This window comes from Aythya marila, assembly GCF_965140915.1.
Source record: "Aythya marila genome assembly, chromosome: 6".
NCBI lineage: Eukaryota > Metazoa > Chordata > Aves > Anseriformes > Anatidae > Aythya > Aythya marila.
The window spans coordinates 20,272,076-20,284,149 of record NC_139047.1 but is presented as its reverse complement, the minus strand read 5'-3'; the positions used below and the strand labels follow the sequence as shown (position 1 = coordinate 20,284,149).

Below are 12,074 nucleotides of genomic sequence, written 5' to 3'. Positions count from 1 at the left end.
CCTCCTTTAATGTACTTATAAAGAGCGATAAGGTCGCCCCTGAGCCTCCTCTTCTCCAGGCTGAAGAATCCCAGCTCCCTCAGCCACTCCTCCTAGGACTTGTTCTCCAGACCCCTCACCAGCTTCATCGCCCTTCTCTGGACGCTTTCAAGCACCTCCATGTCCTTCTTGTAGCAAGGGGCCAAAAACTGAACACAGTACTCGAGGTGCAGCCTCACCAGAGCCGAGTACAGGGGGACAATCACTTCCCTAGACCTGCTGGCCACACTGCTTCTTATGCAAGCCAGGATGCCGTTGGCCTTCTTGGCCACCTGAGCTCATATTCAGCTGACTATCCACCAATGCTCCCAGGTCCTTCTCTGCCTTGCAGCTTTCCAACCACTCATCCCCTAGCCTGTAGCTCTACTTGGGGTTATTGCGCCCCAGGTGCAGGACCCGGCACTTGGCCTTGTTGAACTTCATGCAGTTGACCTCAGCCCATCCGTCCAGCCTATCCAGATCCTCCTGCAGAGTCTTCCTACCCTCGAGCAGGTCAACACACACACCTAACTTGGTGTCATCTGTGAACTCACTGAGGGTGCACTCGATCCCCTCATCCAGATCATTGGTAAAGATATTAAGGAGGACCAGCCCCAGTACCGAGCCCTGGGGAACGCCACTAGTGACCGGCCTCCAGCTGGATTTGACTCCATTCACCACGGCTCTTTGGGTCTGGTTATCCAGCCAGTTTTTAACCCAATGAAGCATACACCAGTCCAAGCCACAAGCAGACAGTTTCTTGAGGAGAACACTGTGGGAAATGGTGTCAAAAGCCTTGTTGAAGTCAAGGTAGACCACAACCACAGCCTTTCCCTCATCCACCAAGCGCGTCACTTTGTCACAGAAGGAGATCAGGTTCATCAAGCAGGACTTGCCTTTCATAAACCCATGCTGACTGGGCCTGATCACCTGGTTGCTCTTTAAGTGCCATGTGATGACACTCAAGATAATCTGCTCCATGAGTTTCCCTGGCACTGAGGTCAAACTGACAGGCCTATAGTTTCCCTGGTCTGCCCTCCAGCCCTTCTTGTAGAAGGGCATCACATTTGCTAGCCGCCAGTCAACTGGGACCTCCCCCAATAGCCAGGACTGTTGATAAATGATGGTAAGCGGCTTGGCCAGCTCCTCTGCCAGTTCTCTTAGTATCCTCGGGTGGATCCCATCTGGCCCCATTGACTTCCGTACATCCAAGTGCCATAGGAGGTCACCAACCATTTCTTCATGGATAGTGAGGGCCACATTCTGCTCCTCATCCCCTTCCACTGGTTCAGGGTACTGGGTATCCAGAGAGCAACTGGTTTTGCCACTAAAGACTGAGGCAAAGAAGGCATTAAGCACCTCTGCCTTTTCCTCATCTTTTGTAACTAAGTTCCCCCCCACATCCAGCAAAGGCTGGAGATTCTCCTCAGTCCTCTGTTTTGCATTAATGTATTTGTAAAGACATTTTTTGTTCTCTTTGACGGCAGTAGCCAGATTGAGCTCCAGATGAGCTTTGGCCTTTCTAATTTTGTCCCTGCACTGCCTCGCAACGTCCTTATAGTCCTCCTGAGTGGCCTGCCCTCTTTTCCAAAGATTGTAAACTCTCTTTTTCCTGCTAAGCGCAAGCCACAGTTCTCTGTCCAGCCAGACCGGTCTTCTTCCCCGCTGGCTCGTCTTTGGGCACGTGGGGACAGACCGCTCCTGAGCCATTAAGATTTCCTTCTTGAAGAGCGCCCAGCCTTCCTGGACTCCTCTGCCCTTCAGAACTGCCTCCCAAGGGACTCTACCAACCAGTGTCCTGAACAGTTCAAAGTCAGCCCTCCGGAAGTCCAATACAGTGGTTTTACTGGTCCCCATCCTGGCTTCTCCAAGAATGGAGAACTCCACCATTTCATGGTCATTCTGCCCAAGACAGTTTCCAGCCACCACATCTCCCACCAGTCCTTCTCTGTTTGTGAAGAGAAGGTCTAGCAGGGCACCTCCCCTGGTAGGCTCACTAACCAGCTGTGTCAGGAAGCTATCTTCCACGCTCTCCAGGAAACCCCTAGACTTCTTTCTCTGGGCTGTGTTGTGCTTCCAGGATATGTCTGGGAAGTTGAAGTCTCCCACGAGAAAAAGCGCTGATGATTTCGCACCTTTTGTCAGTTGCCTGTAGAACTCCTCATCAGTCTCCTCATCCTGGTTCAGCGGTCTATAACAGACCCCCACCAGGATGCGTCCCTTGCTGGCCTTCCTGCTGATCCTAACCCATAGGGACTCAACCTTATTCCCAGCCTCAAGTTCTGCGACATCAAAACTCCCTCTGATATACAGAGCCACACCCCTTCCTTGCTGCCTGTCCCTTCTGAAGAGCCTATAGCCAGACATTGCAGCACTCCAGTCATGAGAGTGATCCCACCATGTTTCCGTGATGGCAACCAAGTCATAGCCTGCCTGCTGCATGATGGCTTCCAGCTCCTCCTGTTTGTTACCCACGCTGCGTGTATTAGTGTAGATGCACTTCAGTTGGGTCATTGCCTTCTCTCCCAGCCTTGCCATTGTTCCCCCTGGCACAGCTCTAACAAGCTTTGTTTCAGTCCGGTCGCCCTTCTCACCTAGTTTAAAGCCCTCTCAATGAGTCCTGCCAGCTCCTGGCCTAGGATCCGTTTTCCCCTTAGAGATAGGGACCCATCTGCGGCCATCAGGCCGGGTGCTGAGTAAAGCGCCCCATGGTCAAAAAAAACAAAATTTCTGTGTTGGCACCAGCCTCTGAGCCACGTGTTTATCAGGTGGGCTTTCCATGTCCTCTCTGTACTCCTCCCTGCCACCGTAGGGATGGACAAAAACACCACCTGTACTCCTGCTCCATCCACTAACCGTCCCAGTCCCCTAAAGTCCCGTTTTATGGTCTTCAGGCTTCTCTCTTCAACGTCATCACTGCCAGCCTGGACTATTAAAAGAGGATAATAGTCAGAGGGGCAAACCAGGTTGTGAAGCTTTCTGGCAATTTCCCTGACCCTGGCCCCAAGGAGGCAGCAGACTTCCCTACGGGTAGGGTCAGGCTGACAAATAGGTCCCACTGTTCCCCTGAGAAGGGAGTCGCCCACAACAATCACCCTTCTTTCTGTCCTGGTGGAGGCAGTCCTGAGGTGTGGAGTTGACGTCCTCGCCCTAGGCATCCTCCTGGGTAGACTTACTACCTCTTCCTCAGCTACCGGTCTCTCAAGCTCCAGGGCTTCAAACCTGTTGCATAATATCATGCAAACATCATGCAAAGAGATATGCTAAGGCTCAAGTTCTTTTTATAAAATACCTGAGCTTCTTCTTGCTGCTTCTTCAGCTGTTCAAGCATATGCTGCAAGTCTGCCTCCCTCTGTTCTGCCTCAACCATAGTTGCTTGGTTCTGTTCTTCATAGGCCATGGCAACCACAGCCAAAATTAAGTTAATCAAGTAGAAGGAACCCAGGAAAATGACCAGAACAAAAAATATCATGTATGTTTTGCCAACAGCTCGTAATGTCTAGAGGAGAAGAAGAAAAATGATCCATGTGGTGAAGACACGCATCAGTTCTGCAATTCATAAACAGACTGATTTTTAAAAAGACAAAACTTTTAAATTACTAAAGATAATACTTGTTAAAACCAATTTTCACACACATGAAAAAACTATGGTGAGAGAACTAATTTATACAAAGACAAATTAAGATTCATATTTTGCTGTGAGAGAATATACATTGTACAAATGACAGAAAGGATCAAAAAATGTACGTACCTCTTCAGAAATCATGTGAGATTCTGTACTAAGAACCCTTGTCTGCTTAATTCTGCAACTGAATTTGCTTTCTTTCATAAATACTGCACTTTTTCAACTGCTATCAATAGCTGTGGTATGTAATATAAACAAAGGCCCTTTCTGTGTTTGGTTTGGGGACAGTTGGACACAATGATTTTATCATATACTCACCAGCTGATAAAGATTTTCCCAGTAGTCTTGTGTCATAAGTCTAAACAGGGACAAAAAAGCCCAACTGAATGTGTCAAAACTAGTATATCCATAGTTAGGGTTTCTTCCAGCTTTCACACAGATAAACTCTTCTGGACATTTACTAGGGAAAAAAAAATATTGTAATGTGTATAAAAAAAACTTATCATTAAAATGGTTTTAAATTACTGTATCTTGAGTTTCCAATAAAGATTAATTAGACCTTATCTGTCAAGGTAGCTGCTGCTATTTGTGGCTTACGTTTTAAAAATTTTTGAGGAGAGGAAAACAGTGCTCTTTTTTTCTAAGCCAGCAAATGGCAAACAAGTAAACAAAAATCTTTCTTTCAAACTTTTCACCATTCTACACAAAATAAAACTTATTCCTAACAGATCAATATTATATCTGCAGGTGCCTCTTCAATGGAGATAATATTTTTGCTTAATACAGAGGTTCCATAAATTGAACACTTCCATGCAAGAGAAAGAGTTGGTATAGATATTTTTTTTGTTGACTTTTTCATGCCTGCAGGGTTGGTATACCAGGTTTCTTGATTTCTTCGGGTTTGTGAAATAGTCAAGTCAAGTTAACAATTCCGCAACAGGAAATAACTGCCAGTGATATTATTTTAAGCTCCTGAAACTCTATGTATCAGTTTTGATAGTAGGTGATCCAATTCTGTGGGCACAGTATCTCTGTTATGATTCTATTCCTGAGGGTTAGAGGAGGTTTTGCCAACAATAAACTTCATGGAAAGACACTATAAAGATTTCTTTCCATACATGTGTGTGCGTATATATGCATATATATATATATATATATATAACATTACTTGATATTTACACACAAAATGTTTACAAAAAAAAGCTTAAGTATATCTGTTTTAGACATAATTACCCAAAATAAGGGATGGACTGATATATCAGTACCGTCTAGTAATGTTATTTTATTACAAAGAATTTTTGTAAAGATAGACCAAGATAGTGCCATGCATGAAATCCACAGACAGAAGAATACTGAATATGTCCTCCCAAAAGTCAGTCTTAAAAACCCAGTTCCCCATGCCTTTTTTAGAGATGTGGAATGACTTGAAGTCTTTGAAACAGAAGTACGCTCTCAAGTTATTGATAATGCAGTATCTACCTGCTGAAATAGTATTTGTCTAGTTAGAGTTTTTAATTTTACAGCGAAGTATTTTCTCACTTAGTATTTTTACTCATTCAAGTATTTAGTTACTATGAACCATGACCATACATTTTTCATTATGGATTCAGGTAGCTAAATTAGCTTTTTAACTTTATAGTGGTATTGTTTATGTTTTGTTTAAACAGGTGGTATGTAGTTTTCATTGCATCTTACCCTGCATCTGAGCTATTGCCACAAAGCAGATAATCCTTTTGTCCTTCTAGACGATAAAAATGACCTAAAAGAAAAGAAATGCTAAATTATTACAATTAAGGCAAGGAAGTACTACACCGAACTACAGTAATGTGTCAGAAGATGCAATCTTGATTTGTTACAACCCCCACCCCCAAATAAAACCAAAAAACATTTCTTCCAAGGCCAGAGAGACTTTGGTGTCTCCATCCTTGGAGACATTCAGCACTTTCCTAGACACGATGCTGAGAAGCCTGCTCTAACAACACCTTGCAGCTGGACCTCAGCAGGACTGGATGACCCTGGAGGTCTCTTTCAACCTGCATGATTCTGTGATTTCCAACATAACCCTAAGGTTTCAAAGCGCAGTTAAAGGAAAAAAACATCATGTCAGTGTGAGTTTGGGAGGCAAGATATAAAATATGTACTCATTGTCATCCTATTTCATTGATACTTATCTTCATCCTATAACATGACATGGTAATCTAATGTGTTTGTGCATGTATGTGTGCTTATACACTAATACTTCAACACATCATTTCAGCAGTGTTTCTTACTTTCATTCTCAATGTATGCTGTCCAGTCAAACTCTGTACCATTAAAGTACGGAGCTACGTATTTTTCAAAAGTTGTTGAATTTTTTGATGGCCATAACAAGCATTTATTCTTCAAGTTGCCCATGAACAGCTGCAGTCCTATTAGTGCAAACACACTCAGGCAAAATACAGTCAAAATCATTACATCTGAGAGCTTCTTCACAGACTGAATTAAGGCTCCCACAATAGTCTTCAAGCCTGCAAACAGAGGCACATTTTTTATTAAATATTTACCTAAGCTAAAATACAATGTGGATCGCTCCAACACACTATTAAACATCATGCACAGCTGCACAAGAATAGTCTTAAAATATTTTTCAAAGGAAAAAGAAATCACTAAGTCCCATAGCTCCTGATAAACTAATCAGAAGCTATGAATGGTATGCATTCCAAAATACCTGTTCTATAAATAAACAAGTAGCATTTTTTACTCATGCTCCCTGTACATGTTAACTACATGTGAAGGGAGCTGTTCCGGTTTTATTTTCTGCTTGATGCCTCTTCCTCCAAACCTGTGCCAGTGTCCTTACCCAATTCACAATATATTGGTTCTATAAAAGCAAACAAAAAACAAAACACAATTGCATCACAGCGGAGATTTTAATGGTATCATTATAATGTGTCCTATTCAGCTGGAGGTGATTTGGTGAAGATAGGCATCTCAAGATAATAAATAAAGCATGCAATCCCGATGCTACTCCTTAATTTCTTATTCCTTTATCAAGGTTTTAGCTTTTAAAATACATTGAAATTTTCAATCTGAAATGTCATTGATAAATGGTAGCATTCAGATTAATAATAGAAAAATGAGAAGATAATTAATTTTGATCTTTATTGTGGGAGAGAAAATTTGACATCACGAAATAGAAATTATAGTCTACGTAATACATGGGCTATATAATTCAATTTCTCATGCATGAATTTATTAAACTCTGAGGCTGAGTGTTTTAGAGAATCAGAAAAATAATCAAGTTTAGTTTAGTTTAAGTTAAGACCGGAGCCTAAATCCCGTTAAAAACATGAATTCAGCTTCTGTGAAAATTTCAATCAGCCTCAGTGTTTAACCTCGCTCTCACCTGGAATGACTGATATTGTTTTCAAAGCTCGGAGAACTCTGAATGTTCTCAACGCTGAGACATTGCCCAGGTCCACAAACTCTGTCACATATCTGTAGTGAGGGATTCCACACACAAACACAATGACAGCACACACAGAATTAAACAGAGGTGATGTAGAGAGCTTACTATGTTACACAGTTACTTCTTACCTGGAATTACAGAAATAGTTTTCAAAGCTCTCAATACTCTGAAAGTTCGAAGAGCTGAAACATTGCCTAGGTTTACAAACTCTGTTATATACCTGTAGAATTAAATCACAGTTACTCAGAATTAAGATAGAGTGTATATTACTTACCTGGACCTGTAATCCAGACTATTTTTTAGGAAGGGTGAACATTAAATGAAAGACTTACATTCATATTTTCCTGTTTCAATGGAGTTTTCCCTAGGAAGCATACCCTTAAGTATTTCCATTGAATGTAAATTAATATGAAACTGATTACCATGATTTTATTGTTTAAATGTACTTTATACTTTATAATAGATTGTTCAATTGTAACTTCTCTTTTGTACTGTGCAATAGTACACTAATTATGCTGTGTTCTAGATCACGGTAAACATTAAAATGGGAGAAGTTGAAACACATTTAGACTATAATTCATTTTAAATGAGCTAACATAACCCAAACAAATTATTACCATTTCAGGAAAAAAAATAAAAAAAAAAGTTATGGCTGGTATTTTACTTAAAGTAAATAAATGTATACTTACGCAAAGGAAATGACAATAAAATCAAGCCAGTTCCAGGGGTCACGAAGGCAAGTAAAATCATCTATACAGAAGCCTCTTGCAAGGATTTTTACCAAAAATTCAAAAGTATAAATACCAGTAAAAGTGTACCTATGAGAAAACATCAAAGTAAAAGTTTAAGATCGTCATTTAATAATATAACAATATAGAAATAACAGAAAACCACTCAAAAGCAGTGATTATTAAACAGACTGTAATGGTAATTACAAACTTACATCAAACATGACTGTTTTCCCACAATTCTTCTGAATAGTTATGGGATCTTTACTTTTTAATCTGAAACATATTTGTGCAGTTTCTGGCACGCATGGGTTTGAAATTTGAATACAAAGTAGTAATCAGTACAAATACAAATAACATATTTTTTTGTAAGTGAAAATTTCAGTATGGTTGGCATTTCAGAAATAAAATCCACATGTAAATGAAACTTAGTGTTTACTACCATTACCAAAGTCAGACTTTAATGACAGTAATCCTCATATTTTGATATGAAAAGCTTGGGTGTTAATTTTCTACATTTTATTAAGCATTAAGGTGATTCAGTAGTGGCTATTCAAAGCATCTTACTGAAAAGCAATAGTGTCAGTTTGATAGGATTTTTCTTCTTCTTCTTGTAATAAAAATGCTAACAGAACAGCTGAAAAGGGAGAGAGCACAAAAACATTACAAGTACAAAAATTATGATCAAAAGGATTAAATCAGTTTTATTCAGGGAAAAAGGGTAACAATATCACAGCTTTTTTTCTTACAGCCTGCAGGCCTGTAGTGAGTTGAGTTGCAGCTAGTATTAATCAACAGGCTAGAGAAAGAATACCAGTTTGCACATGATATTAAGTAAAACCACACAGCTTAGCTCCTAATTTAGCTTTTCATTTTAAAACCATTAAAAAAAATAAAAAATAAATATATATGTATACACTTTTACTTACTCCACATTCTTTGTCCAATCTGGTGGTTTATTCCATGTCATGAATACACAGTTTGTCAAAATAGTGAGCATAATAAGCATGCTGAACAATGTTGACTGCAGTTAAGGAACTTACACTTTCCTCATGCTGAATATGCATCACACAAAACATGAGTAGTTGACCGGGCTTTAGAACACTGACAACACATTCAATACAAATCAGTTTAAAATGACTAAAAATGCCATATTTAAATCAAAGATGTTTCATATTAATTATACTATTAATTCTGTAAACTAGGTATCCTTCATTCATTTTGAGAGAAAGAATTAAGGGGATGAATACATTTAAATACTAAAACAAACATTATAACATATTTCAAAAGACCAGTAACTATTATGTTTTCATTTTAAGCAAACTAGATAAAAAGGATATGAATGAACTAAAATCTTAATAGCTATTCTTCTAATAATATTGAAAGGAGATAAAAGGTACAAGGCAGAGGTGGCACTGAACCTGAAGATTGTCTTCCCTTTATTCAATACTATAAATGTCTTAAAAAAAAAAAAAAAAAAGAGAGAGAGAATAGGAAATTAAGGATATGTTCGCAACCTCACCATAAATAGAGGCTGCACTTACACAGATGTAAGTAGCCAAATTTATTTTCAATAAAATTATTCAAGCAAGTATCTGATTGTGCATTTTCTCATAAGCAAGGAAAACTGAAAACCATACATTCTTTTTCTCTGTGCTCTTAATGTCTGCATTTCAACATTTTCCTGGATTATGTAAGTGAAGAATATAATTAAAAAATTGTCCTTTTAAAACAGTAAAAATGTGTGCAGCTGTATTGTATGCACTTCAGATGAAACCTGGCAGTGCAAAACACAGCACCTAATCAACCTTTTTTGGAGACTCATCAGCAACTACTTAATCATTTTTGCACTTAGAAACTGCTTCTGAAATTAGATATCCTGGTTCTTAAAGACTTTGCTGCCTTTATTGTCTGAGCAGTTATTTCTGGTACCTTTTACACAAACATTTTTGATTTAGACTAAAACTGTTATCTAATGAAAACTTAAGTCAGTATACATTTTATGATAATTTTCCCAAATGACAAATATCTGGAAATAAGTAGGTTTTAATATTGATTCTTCCTGTTTTATGCCAATATTCTATTGTAACAGAAATGGATCATTTGACAGTAGAGCTCATGGTGTAGAAACAACAACTAAAGTAACTGAAAACACTATACCTAATTATTAGTCTTCAACATTCTGTACTAGAAAAATACTGCTTTAACGAAGTTGCTTCGTATGGAAGATGGTAACCTGTTTATTATCTATTCTGTGTTTCCAGAACCTATTTTGTGTTTTTAATTCAAACGTTTTATTGATTTCCACAATGAAATAAGAACTTACTTATTCTGTACTGCCTTTTTAAAGTAAACTCAATTTTGTTTTCATTTTGAACATCATTCTGCTTCTCTTTTCATCATCTAAGATCTATACTTGCTAAAGCCACCACCCTTGATCTTGCCTCCTTTTGTTAACGGTTTCTCTATAAAAGAAATTCAGTTGCATTATAATAGATGAATATGCATCAATTTATTTTTCATTTTCAGGTCTATTCTGGACCTATAACAAGGCTCAATACAGAAACAGGAAGTAGTAGACACAGTCCTATTTCAGAAGAGGCTACTCACAAATGTTTTTATACTATTTTGCAGACATTTTGTTGTTGCTGCTGTTAATGAGCCACAAAATCTCTTTTACATTAAACAGAAAAAATAAATAAAAAAAACATTTAGGTAATATTTCCAAGAAAATTCTGCATACATGCAGATATAAAGTGACTCTTAAAGGAATGATGGAGAGACTTTAAATAACTTCCTTGCACTGTAACATAATATTGAGGGCACGTGACCTCAAGATGTCCTACCAATTACTGTCTTCGTGTTCCTTGTGGGGTAGCACTGGGAAGGATTACTTACTGGTAAATTGGTATTAAAATCATCAGGAAAAACGTAACTGGACAGAAAATCCAGTCAGACTCAGAAAAAAAAGTGCATTGATCCTAAAGCAAAATCAAGCAAAATGAACTCATGTCTACACATGAGCTGTTACCTATCCACAGAAATCATATAATATGAAGCTGGCAACATGTGCTAATAATCACATTTTTATTTTTTACTTACGTCCCTCCCTAGCCAAGTAGAGTTTAACAAGTAACTCCAGGTGAGTTTTGTTTGGCCTTTTTTTTTTTTTCCCCAAATATTTCAGTAAGTTTTTAAGGCATGTTTGACAGTAGATCACATTGGCGGGTGACAGACAGAACAAGCACTTCATCCAAAGTAAATCTGTTGCTAGACTGGAAGATAGTGCAAGAATTCTTATAATATCTAATAATTTAATTCTCTGAGGAAAACAAACCAAAAACTTTAGCTGCTTAATTAGTTTCCTTCTTAGCCTGCTGAACTACATCTTAGTACTATGTTTCCTCAAATACCCAGTAACAGAGTAGCCAGAGAGAGATGAAGTTTTCCAATGCTTCAGCATTTCATCAGATCTGAAGAGATTAAAATACATTAATACAAAATCCAGTAAATCAAAAACATCATAAGGAAATCTTAGACATTAAAAAAAAATCATAAAAAAGTAACCTAAGTAGAAGACTCACCATCATATTTATATTGCATTCAAAATAATTAACATGGTATCATAGACTTTTAAATACTTTCAATAGGGCTTCTGACTACCTTCAACAGGTAGTAAACTACAGCATTTACCACTTTGCAGTTCAACAGGTATATTGTAATTATAATCTTAGTAAATGCTTACTTTTTTATTGGCATAATATGGATCAAGGTCCTCCAGGGGCTCAGAAACCATTTCTGGAGGAATATCACCATAAATAAATGGCAGTGTCTTTCCTGCCTCCAAATCATTACTTGGCTTTTGATGATTTTCTTCATGACCACCATCATCTTTATGTTCATCTTTGTCACGATTAGACTTTTCATCAGCAATACGCTTCTCAATAGCTGCAAGAGACTCTTTGGTGAAAAGGAAGAAGCTATCAGATCCTGGTGGTACGAACATTGCCTGTGCCATCTTTTCATTCTGCAAATTTTAAACACTTTTGTGCTCTTGTGCAAGAAGATCCTAGGAGAACATGAGGGATGGGGAGTGGGGAGAAACAGAAAAATTAAGAGAGTGCAACAGCAAGACAATTCCCCAAATAACAATTTTCTGCATAGTATAGTAGTTATCTGCCTCTTTTTTAATTGTAAAGAACATAAAGAGAAGGATTTGAATTAATTTTCAGAGACAACAGAAAATTATCTATCT

General features: G+C 38.3%; 1 protein-coding gene across 5 annotated transcripts in view; it reads right to left on the bottom strand.

The window, feature by feature from the left end:
• LOC309879844 (sodium channel protein type 2 subunit alpha-like) overlaps positions 1-11,845 on the bottom strand; it is a gene marked incomplete at both ends in the record, with an annotated part of 44,449 nt that extends 32,604 nt beyond the window's left edge. For 2 of the 5 annotated variants that reach the window (XM_082764109.1, XM_082764110.1), the window contains 7 exons: positions 3,311-3,517; positions 3,962-4,103; positions 5,339-5,402; positions 5,914-6,150; positions 7,220-7,311; positions 7,781-7,909; positions 8,749-8,831. In XM_082764109.1, the coding sequence (XP_082620235.1) occupies positions 3,311-3,517; positions 3,962-4,103; positions 5,339-5,402; positions 5,914-6,150; positions 7,220-7,311; positions 7,781-7,909; positions 8,749-8,828 (951 nt within the window). Of the gene's footprint in view, positions 1-3,310; positions 3,518-3,961; positions 4,104-5,338; positions 5,403-5,913; positions 6,151-7,028; positions 7,121-7,219; positions 7,312-7,780; positions 7,910-8,748; positions 8,844-9,167; positions 9,279-11,564 lie in introns of those variants that run through there. The other 3 variants (XM_082764106.1, XM_082764108.1, XM_082764107.1) reach the window with 3 other exon arrangements.
• Positions 11,846-12,074: the final 229 nt, after the last annotated feature.